At 43.4% G+C, this 18076-nt stretch overlaps 1 protein-coding gene across 8 annotated transcripts in view; it reads right to left on the reverse strand.

The window, feature by feature from the left end:
- SERINC5 (serine incorporator 5) overlaps positions 1-18076 on the reverse strand; it is a 121416-nt gene that overhangs the window by 36954 nt on the left and 66386 nt on the right. For 6 of the 8 annotated variants that reach the window (XM_015451395.3, XM_065546409.1, XM_065546410.1 and 3 more), the window contains 3 exons: positions 6324-6502; positions 5762-5844; positions 3463-3556 (listed from right to left, as the gene is read on the reverse strand). In XM_015451395.3, the coding sequence (XP_015306881.1) occupies positions 3463-3556; positions 5762-5844; positions 6324-6502 (356 nt within the window). The remainder of the gene's footprint in view (positions 1-3462; positions 3557-5761; positions 5845-6323; positions 6503-18076) is intronic. The other 2 variants (XM_073993684.1, XM_065546411.1) reach the window with 1 other exon arrangement.

Raw genomic sequence — 18076 nt, forward strand, 5'->3', positions numbered from 1 at the left:
TCAGCCTGGGCAACGTGGCGAAACCCCATCTCTACCAAAAAAAAAAAAAGAAATTAGCCAAGTGTGGTGCCACATGCCTCTAGTCCCAGCTTCTCAGGGGGCTGAGGTGGGAGAATCACTTAAGCCTGGGAAATTGAAGCTCCAGTGAGCCATGGTCACACAACTGCACTCCTGCCTGGATGACAAAGTGAGATCCCATCTCAAAAAAAAAATAATAATAATAATAATGATAAGAAAAAGAAAAAGAAGAAAAGAAAGGGGTACTGAAATCTGCATCTCCTGGTTGCCAGGCCCAAGACCTTTCTACTCTACTGTTTTCAGGATCATCTACTTCTCAAGACGTTTACAAAGAGATAAATGAAAAAGGGAAGAAAAGGTACTTTAGTTATTCTATTAAGAGCAATGAGCATATTTTCTAGATTCTTATACGCAAGAGTCTGTTAAACTATAAACATGTTGACAATAGGGATTTTTGTTGGCATATATGCCTCAAAGCTTGGATAATAGTAACACTATTTGTTGCAGAGCTTTTAAGTCATTCTAACTGAGTTTCTGAAAGTTTTTAAAGCAAAAAAACTTTTCCAAAATGCCTGCTAAAAACATGGCATCAATAATTAGTCCCAGCAAATGGATTCAGAATCAATCAAAACATTAAAGTCAGACTGAAGAAGCACAAGTGTTCTCAAGAGAACATACTATTTAATGGGCAGATCAGACACCAAGGATCAAAACTGTTAATATTTTACCATGAAGTTCCTTATTTGAAGTATACTTGTGAAAATTTTAGGATGATGAATTTATTTTCTAATACAAAAATCAAATTGAAAGCACATTCAGGTCAGGTGTGGTGGCTCACGCCTATAATCACAGCACTTTGGGAGGTCAAGGTGGATGGATTACTGGAGGTCAGGAGTTCAAGACAAGCCTGGCCCACATGGTGAAACCCCGTCTATACTAAAAATACAAAATTAGCTGGGTGTGGTGGTACACACCTGCAATCCCAGCTACTTGGGAGGCTGAGGCAGGAGAATCCATTGAACCTGGGAGGCGGAGGTTGTGGTAAGCCGAGATCACACCACTGTACTCCAGCCTAAGCAAAAAGAGCAAAACTCTATCTCAAAAAAAGAAAGAAAGCACATTCAGAATAATCAAGGAAAGAGTGATTTTTAATCAATTAAAATTCACTTCCAACTTATTATTTCTTCTGGACTACTGAGAAAATAGGGTCCCATACAATTATAGTCACCCATTTGGCTTATCTTTAAGAAAACTTCAGGCTGAGCGCGGTGGCTCACGTCTGTAATCCCAGCACTTCGGGAAGTCAAGGCGGGTGCATCACGAGGTCAGGAGATCGAGACCATCCTGGCCAACATGATGAAACCCCGTCTCTACTAAAAATACAAAAATTAGCCGGGTGTGGTGGCATGTGCCTGTAATCCCAGCTACTCAGGAGGCTGAGGCAGAAGAATCACTTGAACCCGGGAGGCAGAGGTTGCAGTGAGCCAAGATCGTGCCACTGCACTCCAGCCTAGGCGAGAGAGTGAGACTCCGTCTCAAAAAAAAAAAAAAAAAAAAAAAGAAAGAAAATGGTGCTGCCTCAAAACAAGATCTAGTGGAGACCACAACATAAATTACTGGATCTCATGGATAACTCAAAATGCAGACTCTGTACAATAACTGATACAACAGCCCACTTCAAATGCAGACATCTGTATAATTATAGAGTTTAGAACTTTAAAACATAGCAAAACATATCTGTAGGACTACTTGTATGACTATTCAGTGTTGTGTAAACCATTTGAAAATTGTTCATATTTGGCCATGCTTAATCCAATATTTAACAAAGAGTCAAATGACTAACTCTATCTTTTCACTTATGCATCCCAACAACAGCTGTACCTCATGATTTGATCCTTAAAACCAAAAGAAAACAACAACTACCAAGTTGAACAACATATTCAGAATAAAAAGTATTGAGAGTATTTGGACAGTGTATTTTGTTTTGTCCATGGTAAAAGTAAACTTCACATTCATATGGCACTTATGATTTCAAAAATTTGAGTATAAAATAAAATGATTCCTGTAAAATATGCAAAAAACAAAAGCCTTACTGGGTACAATAGGCAGTTGTTTTTATTCATATTTTATAAGTAAAGAAAGTTAGGGCTGGACACAGTGGCTCACGCCTGTAATCCCAGCACTTTGGGAGGCCGAGACGGGTGGATCACCTGAGGTCAGAAGTTCGAGACCAGCCTGACCAATATGATGAAACCCCATCTCTACTAAAAATACAAAAATTAGTCAGGTGTGGTGGCATGTGCCTGTAATCCCAGCTACTTCGGAGGCTGAGGCAGGAGAATCGCTTGAACCCAGGAGACGGAGGTTGCGGTGAGCCGAGATCGCACCATTGCACTCCAGCCTGGGCAACAAGAGTGAAACTCCGTCCCACAAAAAAAAAAAAAAGGTAGGCAGAAAGCAGCTAAGTGCTTTGTCCAGAATCACAAAAAGGGTCAATTAGGTCTTAGAACTCAACGGTTGTCATTTTCTCAGTGTGGCTTAGCAAGAAATAAAAGTAGCTATTAATAGCTGGGCATCTCCCACTTGGCCCAGGATATGAACTCAACTTCCAAGGCACTTAGAAGGAGTCTACCTTTTTCAAAGACAGGATGGTTTTCTAAGGTAGCACAACATATCTTCCTAATGAAGGAGTCCTTTTTCCCCTCTTGGGAAGTTGAAAAGAAATTTTAAAAATCTTTTTTGTTGAGACAGGGTCTTGCTCTGTTACTCAGGGTGGACTGCAGTGGTGTGAACTCAGCTCACCAAAGCCTTGACCTACCAGGCTCAAGTGAACCTCCCACCTCCTCCTCCCATGTAGCAGGGACTACAGGCATGTTGTACCATGTCCGGCTAATTTTTTATACAGACATGGTCTTAGTATGTTGCCCAGGCTGGTCTCAAACTCCTGGGCTCAAGTAATCCTCCCACCTTGGCCTCCCAAAGTGCTGGAATTACAGGCATGAGCCACCATGCCTGACCCAAACATTTTTTTAAAGGAGGGAACTATTCTATCTCATAGTCTGCAGAAGATGAATCTCCACCTCCAAAGTTTGACTTTTGTGTTCACTTTTTAATTTTACTTTTAATTTCATGAGGATGGGAGGCTAAGATGAAGCCTACCCAATTTTTTAGCCACCCTCAAAACCAGAGACTGACAGGTACGAGCAGGGGATTGAGTGTGGCTACTTCACACCACTGGCTGACTTAGAGGCCAAACAAGGGAGTAGGGGCAGGGGGTCAAAACGTGAGAAGTAAACGAAGGAGAGGAGTAAATGAAGAGGTACAAAAAAGCAGGTATAAAGAGAAACAAAACTGCAAATCCCTAGCAATGCAATTGAGTACAGCCTTTATCAAAACTGGGCAGTTTCTGTGAGTCAATGGGAAGCTTTCCATAAAGGCACACACCAGTTCTTGTTCCACTTATGTGCAAACTCCACGAGCAGGAGGAGCTGGATGCCTATGAAGAGGAAGCCTCCGACGGCTCCCACATAGCGCCAGGCTGCAAAAGACCATGAAGAACACAATGAGGCAACCTTTCGTTGTATTTCGCTCAAAAGAGAATAACCGCAGCTAATTTTTACTAGGTAAGTGTACCTAACACATTCAATTCCCACATGACCATATAAGGTATGTATTACAAGTTTCACTCACTTTACGGAAGAGAAAAATTGAGAATCTATGTAGGTTGACAACATCTCTGTCAATAAATGGTATAGCTGGGATCTGAACACAGGCAGTCTGACCCTGAAATATCCAAGCTCATCCTCCACACGACATCTGCCAGGTACCCTAACACATGCCCTCATTCATAAAATCCACAATGACCCACAACTTAAAAGCTAACACAGACTGCCAGAAAAATCAAAGGTTCAAATTTTACTGGGTAAAAAGTCAACAACGACCAGTAAGGAAACAAGGTTCAGACAGGGGACGGACAAGGACTCAGCTCGACTTCTGGCTCTGCCACAAATATGGCAGGGCCATCTTTTAACCTTGAATAAGTCACATCACGTGGGTTCCAGTTTGTCTATAAAAATCACTGAGCTGGGGCTGGGCACGGTGGCTCATGCCTGCAATCCTAGCACTTCGGGAGGCTGAGGCAGGCGGATCACTTGAGGTCAGGAGTTGGAAACCAGCCTGGCCTACATGGTGAAACCCCGACTCAACTAAAAAAAAAAAAAATTAGCCAGGCATAGTGGCTGGTGCCTATAATCCCATCTACTCAGGAGGCTGAGGCAGGAGAATCGCTTGAACCTGCGAGGTGGAAGTGGCAGTGAGCTGAGATTGCACCACTGCACTCAGCCTGGGTGACAGAGCGAGACTTGGTCTTAAAAAAAAAAAAAAAAAAAGACTTTGCTTTGCTGGGCGCAGCAGCAGATCACAAGGTCAGGAGTTCGAGACCAGACTGGCCAATATGGTGATACCCTGTCTCTACTAAAAATACAAAAATCAGCCAGGAGTGGTGGTACGTGCCTGTAGTCCCAGCTACTCGGGAGGCTGAGGCAGAAGAACTGCTTGCACCCGGGAGGCAGAGGCTGCAGTGAGGCGAGATTGCGCCACTGCACTCTAACCTGGGCAACAGAGCAAGACTCCATCTCAAAAAAAAAAAAAAAAAAAAAAAGACTGAGCTAGACCAGAGGGTTTCTAGGTCTCTTCTCTCTCCAAATACACATTCTAATACATAAAAGGATCTCTGTAGAGAATTTTAAAACTTTTAACAGTATTTTAGGTAAAAGCAAGACTTAGGGAGTATATGAAAAACAACTAGCCAGGCCCTGATACATAACTTATGAAGGATTATGGCTATTCCTTATAAACTGACACAATCTAAATGTTTAGTTTAGTTTTGTGTTTGAGACAAAGTCTCACTCTGTCGCCCAGGCTGGAGTACAGCAGTGTAATCTCGGCTCACTGCAACCTCTGCCTCCCAGGTTCAAGCAATTCTCATGTCTCAGCCTCCAGAGTAGCCGGGATTACAGGCACACACCACCATGCCTGGCTTATTTTTATATTTCTTAGTACAGATGAGGTTTCACCATGGTGGCCAGGCTGGTCTCGAAATCCTGGCCTCAAGTGATCCACCCGCCTCAGCCTCCCACAGTGCTGGGTGTGAGCTGCCACACCCGGCCTAAATATTAATACCTTACTTAGGAAAGTGAATCCATTTGGGTTGAACAAAATGCTCTGAACCACTGAAATTCAGGTTTTTCCCTCAGCTCATATAAAAAAGAGCCCCCTGTTTCAGCTATGATTAAAGGCTTCATATTAATGAATTAAGGCAGGTTCTAACAATAAAGAATATAATTCAATGCTACGGAGCTTGACATAAGGTAAGTTTAAAAACAGACTGAAAGATGCTTTTCCTGTCCCACTATCACTGCAGCAGACATTTAACTGTTGACAGCCCTGTGCTCCCTGTTTCTGGGTTTTCTGTGCAGTGCTTGGAAAGAACAAGGTCTCCCAGGCCAGCAGAGTACCGAAGTCCTCTTACACCCTGCCTGGAAGTGGCATGCGGTAGTGAGAAGAGGGGAGGTAGACAGGCAATGGTGGAAAAAGTATGCGCAGGTAAGCCAGGAATTTCTTTTGAAGCCAAAAGAAAAACATTAATTCAAACTATCAAAGGTACTTTGGACTGCACTTCTGAGCAATCTGACAAAATGGGTAAAAACAAAACAAACAGGTACCCAAAATACCCCATTAGTACCGTTTAGAAAGGTGTCCTGATCTGGAATGAAGAAAGCTCCTGAGCACATGGCCCCCAACAGCAGAAGTTTAAAGAACCAAAAGCTAGAAGGGGGGGAGGGGAGAAAAAAAAGAGGAAATGTATTTAAGTGACATTCAAGGACAAAGGACCTCTTAGAAGGTAAAGCATGTCAATCCATGATTCTGCCATTGGGCAATGTTCTCTCCTAATCAAGGGAAAGTAATTAGGTGACTCGAAGAATGCTTTTTCCCATAATCAGACTCAGTGCAGCCTCCAATTGTGTAAAACACCATTTTATTGCATGGGTGGAAATGACCCGGGGGAAGGTCTTGGAACAAGAAATAAACTCTTTGTCTTGAATAAATTTCACATCATGGTACCAGGTGTTACAAATAAGATTCTAGCTTTCAGGCAACCATGTGGTTAAGTATCAGTTCCACCTTCCCCTAAATCGACAATTTCAACTAGCAGTCACAGTGTCTGGTGGACAGACAGGATCCTGGAATACTGTCCTGAACATAAGAAAGGAGAAAGAAATCCCCAAGAAGACTGAAATACTTACCCATTGTGAATATGAGCTCTACAACTTTTGCTGTTGTTGATTTTCAAGGTCAGTAGACAGAAGATAAAGAAGAAACAAGCCATTCCGAAACAGACTCTATACACGGCAGAATATCCCACCAGCTTCTCACAGGTGTCACCAGCTTTAATGCCTTTACACATATCTTCAAAAAAAGGAATCTGAGAAGAAAGTTTAGAAAAGTCTTCTGTTACAACTGAGTGACAGGGGGACTGTCACGGAGTGTTCACGCAGCCGACCACAACATCCACTGTGGAAATGGATCGTGTGCATAAAGAAACAGACTGAGGATCTATCTTCTAAACAGAGATTTTTCTAATTTTCTCTGAATCTTTTTTAAAGATACAGTGATCATAAAGTAACATTCAGCCTTTACTTGCCCCAAATGACTTCCGAAAGCCAACATCAGATTTCACAAAAATTACCTTTTTTTAAACCCCCTCCTAGACAAGGTCTCTCGCTCTGTTGCCCGGCCTAGAGTGTAGTGGCACGGTCACAACTCACTGAAGCCTCGATCTTCCGGGCTCAGGTAATCCTCCTGCCTCAGCCTCCCAAGTAGCTGGGACTACAGGCCTGTGCCACCATGCCCAGCTAATTTTTGTTTTTTGTTTTTTTTGTAGAGATGGGGTTTCGTCACGTTGCCCAGACTGGTCTTGAACTCCTGAGCTCCAGCAATCCATCTGTCTTGGCATCCCAAATTGCTGGGATTATAATAGGTATGAACCACTGCACCTGGCCAAAAATCCCATTTCAATACATGGATATATTTTTGTTGATATGTATACATATACAGAAATAAAAAATCAGAGACTTCTTTTACTATCCACCCAGAATGTCACTCCCCTCCCTCAGAAGAGTAAACAATTTGGTGGGTAGAGTATTTGTATTAATTCACATAGATAAATGTGTGTGTATACACATATAAAACACACCCACATATACATACACAACACACATACATACACTCATATCATACTACACATATAATAAATATATTAAAACAGCTTTTTAAAATAAAAGACTGTGCGTAATGTTCTGCAATATTTTTTCTCAATTAACAATAAGCCGGGCCAGGTGCGGTGGCTTGTGCCTGTAATCCCAGCACTTTGGGAGGCCGAGGTGGGTGGATCCCCTGAGGCCAGGAGTTCGAGACCAGCCTGGCCAACATGGTGAAACCCCATCTCTACTAAAAATACAACAATTAGCCTGGCGTGGTGGCGTGTGCCTGTAGTCCCAGCTACTAGAGAGGCTGAAGCAGAAGAACTGCCTGAACCCCGGAGGCAGAAGTTGTAGCGAGCCAAGATCGCACCACTACACTCTAGCCTGGGCAACAGAGCAAGACTCCATCTCAAAAAAGAAAAGAGAACAAAAATAAACAATAAGGCATGAAGAGTCTTTCTCTATTAATACACAAAATCCCACCACATTCTTTTTCATCACTATCTTTTATAGTAGAAAGGCTAGTTCAAAATCAATAACCATTCTCACACTGATCTTATGTTTTTGTTGGGGAGTGTTTTTAAATTTTATTTTCTTAGTTGGTTTTTATTATCACAAACACTAATTCAATAAATACTGCTGTTCATGCCTCATTGCACCTGTGCCATTATTTATGTAGGACAGACACATGAGCTAGAAATGGAATTAGTGGGTCAAGGAGTCAGGTTGAACATCCCTTATCCAAAATGCTTGGGACCAGAAGTGTTTTGGAATTTGGAATATTTACACTATATTACTGGCTAAGGTTCCCTAACCCAAAAAATTCAAAATGCTCCAGTGAGCCTTGCCTTTGAGCATCATGTTGGCACTTAAAAAAGCTTCAAATTTTAGAGTATTTCACATTTCAGATGTTTGGATTAGGAATATTCAACCCGTGTCTACATTTTTAAACTTCAAGATAAGAGTTAAATCGTACTTTCTTTTTTTTTTTTTTTTTTTTTTTTGAGACGGAGTCTCATTCTGTCGCCTAGGCTGGAGTGCAGTGGCCGGATCTCAGCTCACTGCAAGCTCCGCCTCCCGGGTTTACGCCATTCTCCTGCCTCAGCCTCCCGAGTAGCTGGGACTACAGGCGCCCGCCACCTCGCCCGGCTAGTTTTTTGTGCTTTTTAGTAGAGACGGGGTTTCACCGTGTTAGCCAGGATGGTCTCAATCTCCTGACCTCGTGATCCGCCCGTCTCGGCCTCCCAAAGTGCTGGGATTACAGGCTTGAGCCACCGCGCTCGGCCAAATCGTACTTTCAAAGGCTGTACCAATTTACATCCTACCAGTAATATCTGAGATTGCACATTGCCCAACCGGGACATCTAATTTAAAGGCAAAAACCCACTATCCTGTTTTAATGTACATCTTCCTTATTACTAGTGAGATTCAGCATCTTTTTTCAAGTTTATGGCCATCTGTTTTTTTCTCTGAATTGGCTATTAATTGGGTATTTTCTTGATCCACTGGAGTTCTTTATTAATGGGTCTTAATCTTCTGACAAATGTTGACAATAGTTTATTCTAGCCAAATTAGAAGGCTTCAATGTGAAATCATCACTTTCATTATCAGAATAATCAAAATCTTACACAATGAACAAGCAGCACATTCCTAGTAATGTCATAAAATAAGGATTTGGTCAGTCATAAAAAACTTGCTTCTTATCAACATCAAAGTTGAACACTCTTCTGAACAGAAAATAAGTTAAATCACATTATAACTATTATTCATAAGAAAAAGTATCACAAAGAAAAACATAGCAACACAACTGAAGGTAAAAGTAAAGTGTGATAAAGAAGAGAATTTACAGTTCCTTCTCCAGAAAAGATACTGAAGAAACAGTAATATCTGTGGCTATCAGTATTTCCATAAACAAACGTCAACCCAAATGAGAGACTGAGGCAAGAGTCTCAATGGGGAATAATTAAGCCAGAGCTTGAGAGGCTGCTGAGAAACACACAAGTCACAGAATCCTCTGTGGTCGGTGCTCCCAAACTGGTTGCAGAAGGCTCAGTATTTACCCATTTCTTTAAAGGGGAGAAGGCATACAGGAAAAGAGGGGCAGGTGGTGAGGCAAACGCGACATTCTCCTTAGATTTTAACTAGCGCCCAGTAAACTCCGCTATACAAGAGATACAATAAACATTCAAAAAGGGAGTAAAGAAAGAGTTAATTATGTAGTCTCAGGGTAGGCAGAGACATGACTGCTCTCCTGTCTTTGTTCTGCACCTGGGAAGAAAAGCTTGTAATGGGCAATGTCAGTGTGAAATGTAACAGACTGCAATTCCATGGACAGGGAGCTAGACTTAGGTCACAGAACTAAAGTTACAGCTGACATGTCCTTTTCTACAGGAAGATACACATCTTGAAAGGTTTAGGGGCCAGCAGAGAATTTACTTATGAGCAATTTGAGGGCAGTCATCTGGGATGCACGAGGCCTTTTGCCTTCTCCAGGGGTCTGGCTAATGCATAGCACTTTGACATAAGGTGGGGAAGTCACAGCTATCTGTCAAGCAGGGAGGCAAGGTGCGAGGGGACAGCAGCAGTGTCACCTGTCTCTCCAGTCTTAAGTTTCCCTTTGGCAAAAAGAGTTTGGGCAGTGCTGAGAGGGTTTATTTTCCTTTTCACAAACAAACAAAGAGTTCCATTTTCTCCCCATTCCTTTTTTTTTTTTTTTTTTTTGAGACAGGGTCTCACTCTGTTGCCCAGGCTGGAGTGCAGTGGCGCGATCTTGGCTCACTGCAACCTTCGCCTCCAGGGCCCAAGTCATCCTCCTACCTCAGCCTCCTGAGTAGCTAGGACTACAGGCATGCACCACCAAGCTCAGCTAATTTTTTATTTTTTATTTTTTGTAGAGATGGTGTTTCACCATGCTGACCAGACTGGTCTCTAACTCCTAAACTCAAGCAATTCACCTGCCTCAGCCACCCAAAGTGCTGGGATTACAGGTGTGAGCCATTATACCTGGCCAGCTCCATTTTCATGAAGACATGTGAAAGACTTCATGAGGAAATAGCCAACACTTTGTTTTCAGCAAATTCCTAAAACTGTACATTTTTTATGACGTTTTTTATGCCATTTTGTCACAACAGAGACAAGATGTTTTTCTTGATAAATAAAGACTGCGTCCAACCAGATAAGTAGTAGATAAACAAGCACAGTATTCAACTATCAGTCCTCACTGGAGGACTCTAAAAAGGGTATAAAAAGGGTAGGTACCGTTGTAACTAGTGACAAGCACCTGGCATCTGCCCCTGAAGGCTCTGCCCACATCAAAGACTTTCTTGCACAACCAACCAGATTGACCAGCCCAGACCAGGAAATTCTTCTTTTCTTTGTTGCTTTCCCTGGACTAGTTCATTAACCCTTCTCCTATTCCCTTTCTCTTAATGTTAAATGTTATATTGTTTGTTGTGCAATGTTTAATCAGTAACATTTATATATTGACAGAGTATACAATTGTGTACGGTTTCCAATACTGACTGGCTGGTGCAGAGGCTGGAACCTGTGTGCCTACAGATCTAACGAGTGGATGAGAAGTACTAAGAAGAATTGCCTCCCTGGGAACTCCACATAGCTGGTGGCTTTTGTAATTGAAATAGCATCAATAAAAGTCCAACACTGTGGAAAGACACAAATGTTCGTGGACCTGGTTACCTCTGACCTTGGCGTCACTCACAAAAACCAAGACATGCCACCCTAAAATATTCTTCTTTGCATATTTCAAGCTCATTACTCTGAGAAGCTGCAGACAAAGGAGTAGCTCTGCAAAGCTGCTGTTTTATACAAAAAATTTACATCTATAGAGGAAATCTACATTAGTAAAGTGTATCAGATGTTTATTCACCATACATTTCTTCCCCTCACCTTCCCATTACATGTTGCCAGCAACTCCCAGAGGCCCCAAGCCCCTATTCCTTTCTGTAGCTCAAGATGCTATAAGCTTCTATCATCTGACCTTTTTTTTTTTTTTTTTTTAAATTGAGACAGAGTCTCACTCGGTTGCCTAGGCTGGAGTGCAGTGGTGCAATCTCACCTCACTGCAACCTCTGCCTCCCAGGTTCAAGTGATTCTCCTGCCTCAGCCTCCTGAGTAGCTGGGATTACAGGCACCCGCCACCACACCTGGCTAATTTTTGTATTTTTAGTAGAGACAGGGTTTTGCCATGTTGGCCAGGCTGGTCTTGAAATCCTGGCCTCAAATGATCTGCCCACCTCGGCCTCCCAAAGTCCTGGGATTACAGGTGTGAGTCACCATGCTCAGCCTCTCTGACCCTTTTTAAAATTGCTTTTTCTCCTGTAATTGGTCTTATGTCAATTTAATTTGCTTCCCAGAGAAAGAACCTAGAAGAGTGGAAGGGAGCCATTTTTCCCTTCCCTACAAAGGCAAGGTCTTGCTGGGAAGGGCCAGGTGCATGCCAGGCTTAGCAGTCGGGCCCCCATCCTATAAGCAAGGGGAAAAGCACTACTGAAGCTAGAACATCTTTGGCTACAAAGTGGAAGAACGCGGCGAAAGGGTACAGACTTGAGGCAAGGGGACAAGTCTGAAGGCCATTGGGAACAGGTGAAGAAGGTAACCCCAGGCAGAGAAACCAGAGATTCTGCAGGTAGAGGTCACAATTGGCAGGAGAGCATGGATGACAAGAATCAAGAATGAAGTAGAAGAATCAGATAAAGCTCTTTTGTTTTCTTCTTTTTTTTTATGGCATTACTGTTTGGGGTGGAGGGAGGAATACAACGGGCAGGGGACAGAGAGCAGAAGTGAAGAACAGAGCAGAAGTTTGCTCTTAGGGTATCACCAAGGGGCATCCCAATGAGAACAGTCTGGTCTGGAAATTGCTTTAGAATAGCAATTGGGGCTGGATACAGGAAGCACCCGCAAGAAGTCAGTCACACAGGTGCTTTCTGGAGGAACCTGAATTTTTAGCTGTGTTTAAACATAAGTGATCAAACAGCATTGTTAAATTTTTAAGGTGCTGAAATATGGTAGGGGACATACACAAATGAATGTTTCAGAGTCTAACCCAAAACAAAAGTTACACCTGTATGAGTAGTGCCAGTAACGAGGAGGTAGTATTGCTTTGAATCTGTAAAAACTACATTCATGGAGAAGCCATACCACCTCATTCATTAGGCTGTTTCATTTACACAGGATTTATTGCTCTAAAACGATTCATTAAATTATTTTCTTCCCCATCTTCTCTCTTCCACTCCATCAGCAACTCCAATTCCTGAACCACATCTCCCCCATAACACATGCACGTTAGCTCCTCTTCCATCTACACCAGCCCATCTTTCACCTTTAGACATTCTCTACTTCCCTACCTCTCTTGTTTCTTCCTCCAAAATCCATTTCAAGGAGAATGCTAACAGCAGCAGGCTGAGCCACCATCCCCAACAAATCCCCTCCCTTGTTTGTTTACTCCAGAATCTGGCCCTTTAAGGCTCATCAAAGGGTGAGTACATTGGCACTGTATATTCATCAAAAGCAGGTAAACAACCCCCTGCTCCAAATCCTAACCAAGACCTCCTTTATGCTCTGTGGGTGACTTAGCACATTTAGTTTTCAGTATGTGGTGAGTATTTTTGGGCAAAGAATCTCCAAGGTGAACAAGCTAGCAGGATTCTGGCAAGGGGAATTTGCTCCGATTAAATATTTTCTGTTCCAAAGTCCACCCCAGTTTTGGAAAAAGAAAAAATACATCACATATAAATTCCACACCACCGGGTGAAGGGGACGTGCCTGCTAAGGGTGTTACCTCTTAAGTCTGGCTCTGGGCACCCAAGGATAGGGCACTTAAGCGAGGCTCACACATTGTATGTTGTTTCTTTCTTTCTTTCTTTTTTTTTTTTTTTTTTTTGAGGCAGAGTCTTGCTCTATTGCCCAGGCTGGAGTACAGTGGCGCAATCTCAGTTCACTGCAACCTCCGCCTCCCAGGTTCAAGCGATTCTTCTGCCTCAGCCTCCCAAGTAGCTGGGATTACAGGCACACACTACTATGCCCAGCTAATTTTTGTATTTTTAGGAGATGGGGGTTTCATCATGTTGGCCAGGCTGGTCTCGAACTCCTAACCTCAGGTGATCTGCCTGCCTCAGCCTCCCAAAGTACAGGGATTACAGGCGTGAGCCACCGCGCCCAGCCTGTATGTTCCTTCTATACAGACCCCTGAGAGCAAGGCGTTTCCTTTCAATCCTCAAAGCAACCAAACTCAAAACCACAAACTATCAAGTAAGAATAAATGGCTCATAAGACTTCCAATCCTAACTCCATTGCTAACTTGAGTTAGCTACACACGTGTACACCCTGAGCCTCAAGTGCTATCTGTAAAATGAAACAATACTGACACCCATTTCACGGACTTGCCTGAGAATGACATCAGATAATGCCTGTGAAGTGCTTATCACAGTTGCTAACCCATAGTAGTCATTAAGTTAGCTTCTTTAATTCTAAAACTCTATTATATTATATAAAAAGAATTTCAGGGAAGAGACTCAGGTACATTACACGATCCACAAACTAATGCATTCCAATTTAAAGAAGGTGGGAAACTGAACATCTTAGAACCCAGTAGATGCTCTATTCACTTTACCAAAGGATCTACTACCTTTGGATTGATAGATTAACTTTCTTTAAAAAAAAAAAAAAGATAGAGTTTCACTCTTGTCGCCCAGGTTAGAGTGCAGCGGTGCAATCTCAGCTCACTGCAACCTCTGCCTCCTGGGTTCAAGTGATTCTCCTGCCTCAGCCTCCCGAGTAGCTGGAATTACAGGCGCCTGCCCCCACGTCCGGCTAACTTCTTGTATTTTCAGTAGGTATGGGGTTTCACTATGTTGGCCAGGCTGATCTCCAACTCCTGACCTCAGGTGATCCACCCACCTCGGACCTCCAAAGTGTTGGGATTATAGGCGTGACCCACCACGCTCGGCCTGTCAATAAGGTGAATCTTTCTTGGTACATTTATATTAGAACTGAGGTCCAAAAAATAGCACTCGCTACTTGTCCTTCAGAGACCTAGCCACCATCCAGAAGAAAGCATTCTGATCTCACAAATTAGGAAAAACATTTCCAAAACATGAAAACAAGTAATAAACTCAACAAGATGCAAGGGAGAAGAAAATTCACGTAATTCTGTTTACACAGGAGAGATGCTAGCTATGTCCCTAAAACAACTTCAATCCCAGGCAAATAAGCAACAAAAAAGCTACAGGAAGACCTACAGGTCTAATTGGCCAGGGGCCCAGATGCTATAAACATAGAAAACATGTATAAGTTTTGGGAGTTTTGGGAGTGGCTTCTTAAGAAATGGAGAGGAAGTAGATGAAAGTTGTAGTTGTGTAACAGTGTTACTTGAAATTAGAAAATGCAATATTGCCGGGTGCGGTGGCTCACGCCTGTAATCCCAACACTTTGGGAGGCCGAGGTGGGCGGATCACGAGGTCAGGAGATCGAGACCATCCTGACTAACACGGTGAAACACCGTCTCTACTAAAAGTACAAAAAAATTAGCCGGGCGTGGCAGCGGGCACCTGTAGTCCCAGCTACTTGGGAGGCTGAGGCAGGAGAATGGCGTGAACCTTGGAGGCGGAGCTTGCAGTGAGCCGAGATCACACCACTGCACTCCAGCCTGGGCGACAGAGCGAGACTCAGTTAATATTAGGCCAGGCATGGTGGCTCACACCTATAATCCCAGCATTTGAGGAGGCCAAGGTAGGCAGACTGCCTGAGGTCAGGAGTTCAAGACCAGCCTGGCTAACATGGTGAAACCCCATCTCTACTAAAAATACAAAAAGTAGCCGGGCGTGGTGGCACACGCCTGTAGTCCCAACTACTCGCGAGGCTGAGACAGGAGAATAGCTTGAGCCCAGGAGGAAGAGGTTGCAGTGAGCTGAGATTGCGCCACTGCACTCCAGCTTGGGCGACAGAGCAAGACTCCGTCTCAAAAAAAAAAAAAAAAAAAAGAAAGAAAGAAAGAAAGAAAGAAAGAAAAAGAAAATGCAGTATTAGCAAAGCTAATTGTTCTTACATTTCATCATATTAATATCAAATTTCAAAGAAAGCTTTGGGCAGCTCAGCATGAGGGATAAATGAAGTTCATAAAAACTAGAAGAACTAGATTTGCAAGTTCTGTTTAATATCCCTCACTTGAAAATGCATTTCAGAACCTAGAACGTCTCCCAGTCTGCCTCTCCCTTTTCTGATATTCCATTCATCTTCAAACTTTCCAAGACAGTTTGTTTTTCTCCATGAAGTACTTCCAGGGCCCACCACACTGAGGACTTCCTGTGATTGGCCAGTGGACAACAGCCATGAAATGGGGAACACTAAAATCAGCTTCCCTCTTTCCTTACGCAGCCTCTTGGCAACCAAGACTCATTTCTCAGTAAGTGATTGCTTTTGAGGCCTTTGGGGGATCTGGGGCTATTTAATACACAATAACAACAACCAGTACTGGCTTCTCTTTTCTTAGGGTTATGTGAGCATTTTTAATAGAAAAATCTACATTGTATCATTATTAAAAGCCAAAAGAGGAATGAAAATTAATCTCAAAAAGCATGCAAAGACTGAGACTGCGAGTTCACAGCTCTTCCTCCACTATGAATATTTTGTCAGGATCAGAGATTCATAGAGAGGATTAAACAGCCAGAAAGCAACTCTAAGCAAACTGTTAAACAACAAGCTCCAAAGGAGACAACTCACAGAAGACTAATGACTATGGGAACAAGGCTCCTCCACAGATGCAGAACAGGATTCAACTCATTTCAATCTCTATGGAGAGAATTAGGGAAAATTGAAGGCAGAAGGCTGGGCGCGGTGGCTCACGCCCACAATCCCAGCACTTTGGGAGGCTGAGGCAGGCGGATCACCTGAAGTCGGGAATTCAAGACCAGCCTGACCAACATGGAGAAACCCCATCTCTACTAAAAAAAACACAAAATTAGCCGGGCGTGGTGGTGCATGCCTGCAATCCCAGCTACTCGGGAGGCTGAGGCAGGAGAATTGCTTGAACCCAGGAGGCAGAGGTCATGGTGAGCCAAGATCACACCATTGCACTCCAGCCTGAGCAACAAGAGCGAAAACTCCGTCTCAAAACAAACAAACAAAACAAAAACTAAAGGCAGATGGTGCAAACAAGAACCACACCAGTTACTGATTATGAAAGAAAAACAGTTTTCCCAGAGAAAAGTTTTGTAGCTCTTCAAAGAGGCAGCAGTAGTGGGGGTTGGGGCTGTAGAATGGATACAGGTCTGCTTCCTGATTTGATGTGGCCTATAATAAAGGTCGAAGAACCCAGGCCTAGGAACTTGTTTTTAGGTTGGCAGGCCAATCATGGATAGGAACTGCAGGCGAGCAGTTTCAGGGTGGTGGAGCAGTAATTCACCTAATAACAGGTTGCACTGGAGGTATCTGTATGAAGTAGTGTGGGAGGATGACTAAACAAGAGTGCTCTAGAAAGAGCTCAACTAGAGAGAGAGATTTGGAAGTGAACACAGCAAAGGAGGCAACCAGACAGAATGTGCAAGTGAGCAGGGAGACGGAGGTGAGCCAAGCACAGAATCCTGGGGAATGCAAACCTTTAGGAGCTGGGAAGAAGAAAAAAATCCGGGAGGAAACTGAAAAAGTGCCAGGCAAGAGAGAAGTTGAAAGAGCCGTTGGCAGTGTCAAATATGGCCAAGAGGGCAAATGTGATGAGGACTCTGATGTAACAGTGGATTTGGCAGCAGGAGTCAGTCATCTGGAACCTCGATGGGAACATTCTCTAGAGCACCGTGGAAGCAGCAGCTGAGCTCCAGACTGAGGAGACCATCAGGAAGTGCACCTGGTGAGCGTATTACCCACACTTTCAAGAAAGCTAACTGCAAGGCTGGGCACGGTGGCTCACGCCTGTAATCCCAGCACTTTGGGAGGCAGAGGCGGGTGGATCACGAGGTCAGGAGTTCAAGACCAGCCTGGCCAAGATGGTGAAACCCCGTCTCTGCTAAAAAATACAAAAATTAGCTGGGCGCGGTGGTGGGCACCTGTAATCCCAGCTACTTGGGAGGCTGAGGCAGGAGAATCGCTTGAACCTGGGAGGCAGAGTTTGCAGTGCCCCAAGATTGCACCACTGCACCCTAGCCTAGGAGATAGAGCAAGACTCCATCTCAAAAAAAAAAAAAAGAAAGAAAAAAATCTAACTACAAAGGATTACTCTCAATTTTATTTGCACTTATATAAGCAAAACAATTATATTTTTACTGCCAAATGTGTAAATTACAATGAAAATACAAATAACCCAGTGTCCTTGACCATCAATGCCTCTATTTTAACTTGATTGCTTCCCTAGAGGTGCCACTGTCCCCAGGTATGAGTGGATCTTTCTAGACCCTTTGCTGTGCTATTATTCTACATTCATTACGTCTTGGGGGTTGCTGTATGTTTAACACATAAATCTATTTGCATCTTCTTACATACTACATAGAATTCTAGGCTGGGCCCAGTGGCCCACACCTGTAATCCCAGCACTTTGAGAGGCCAAGGCAGGAGGATCACTTGAGCCCTGGAGTTCAAGAACAGCCTGGGCAGCACAGTGAGAGACCCCATCTCTACAAAAAATTTAAAAATCAGCTAGGCATGGTGGTGCACGCCTGTAGTCCCAGTTACTCAGGAGGCTGGGGTAGGAGCATCTCTTGAGCCCAAGAGTTCAGGAGACTGAGGTTGGAGGATCACTTCAGCCCAGAAGGTTGAGGCTGCAGTGAGCCATGATCGTGCCACTGCACTCT

Source organism: Macaca fascicularis, chromosome 6, assembly GCF_037993035.2.
Source record: "Macaca fascicularis isolate 582-1 chromosome 6, T2T-MFA8v1.1".
NCBI classification, from domain to species: Eukaryota; Metazoa; Chordata; class Mammalia; order Primates; family Cercopithecidae; genus Macaca; species Macaca fascicularis.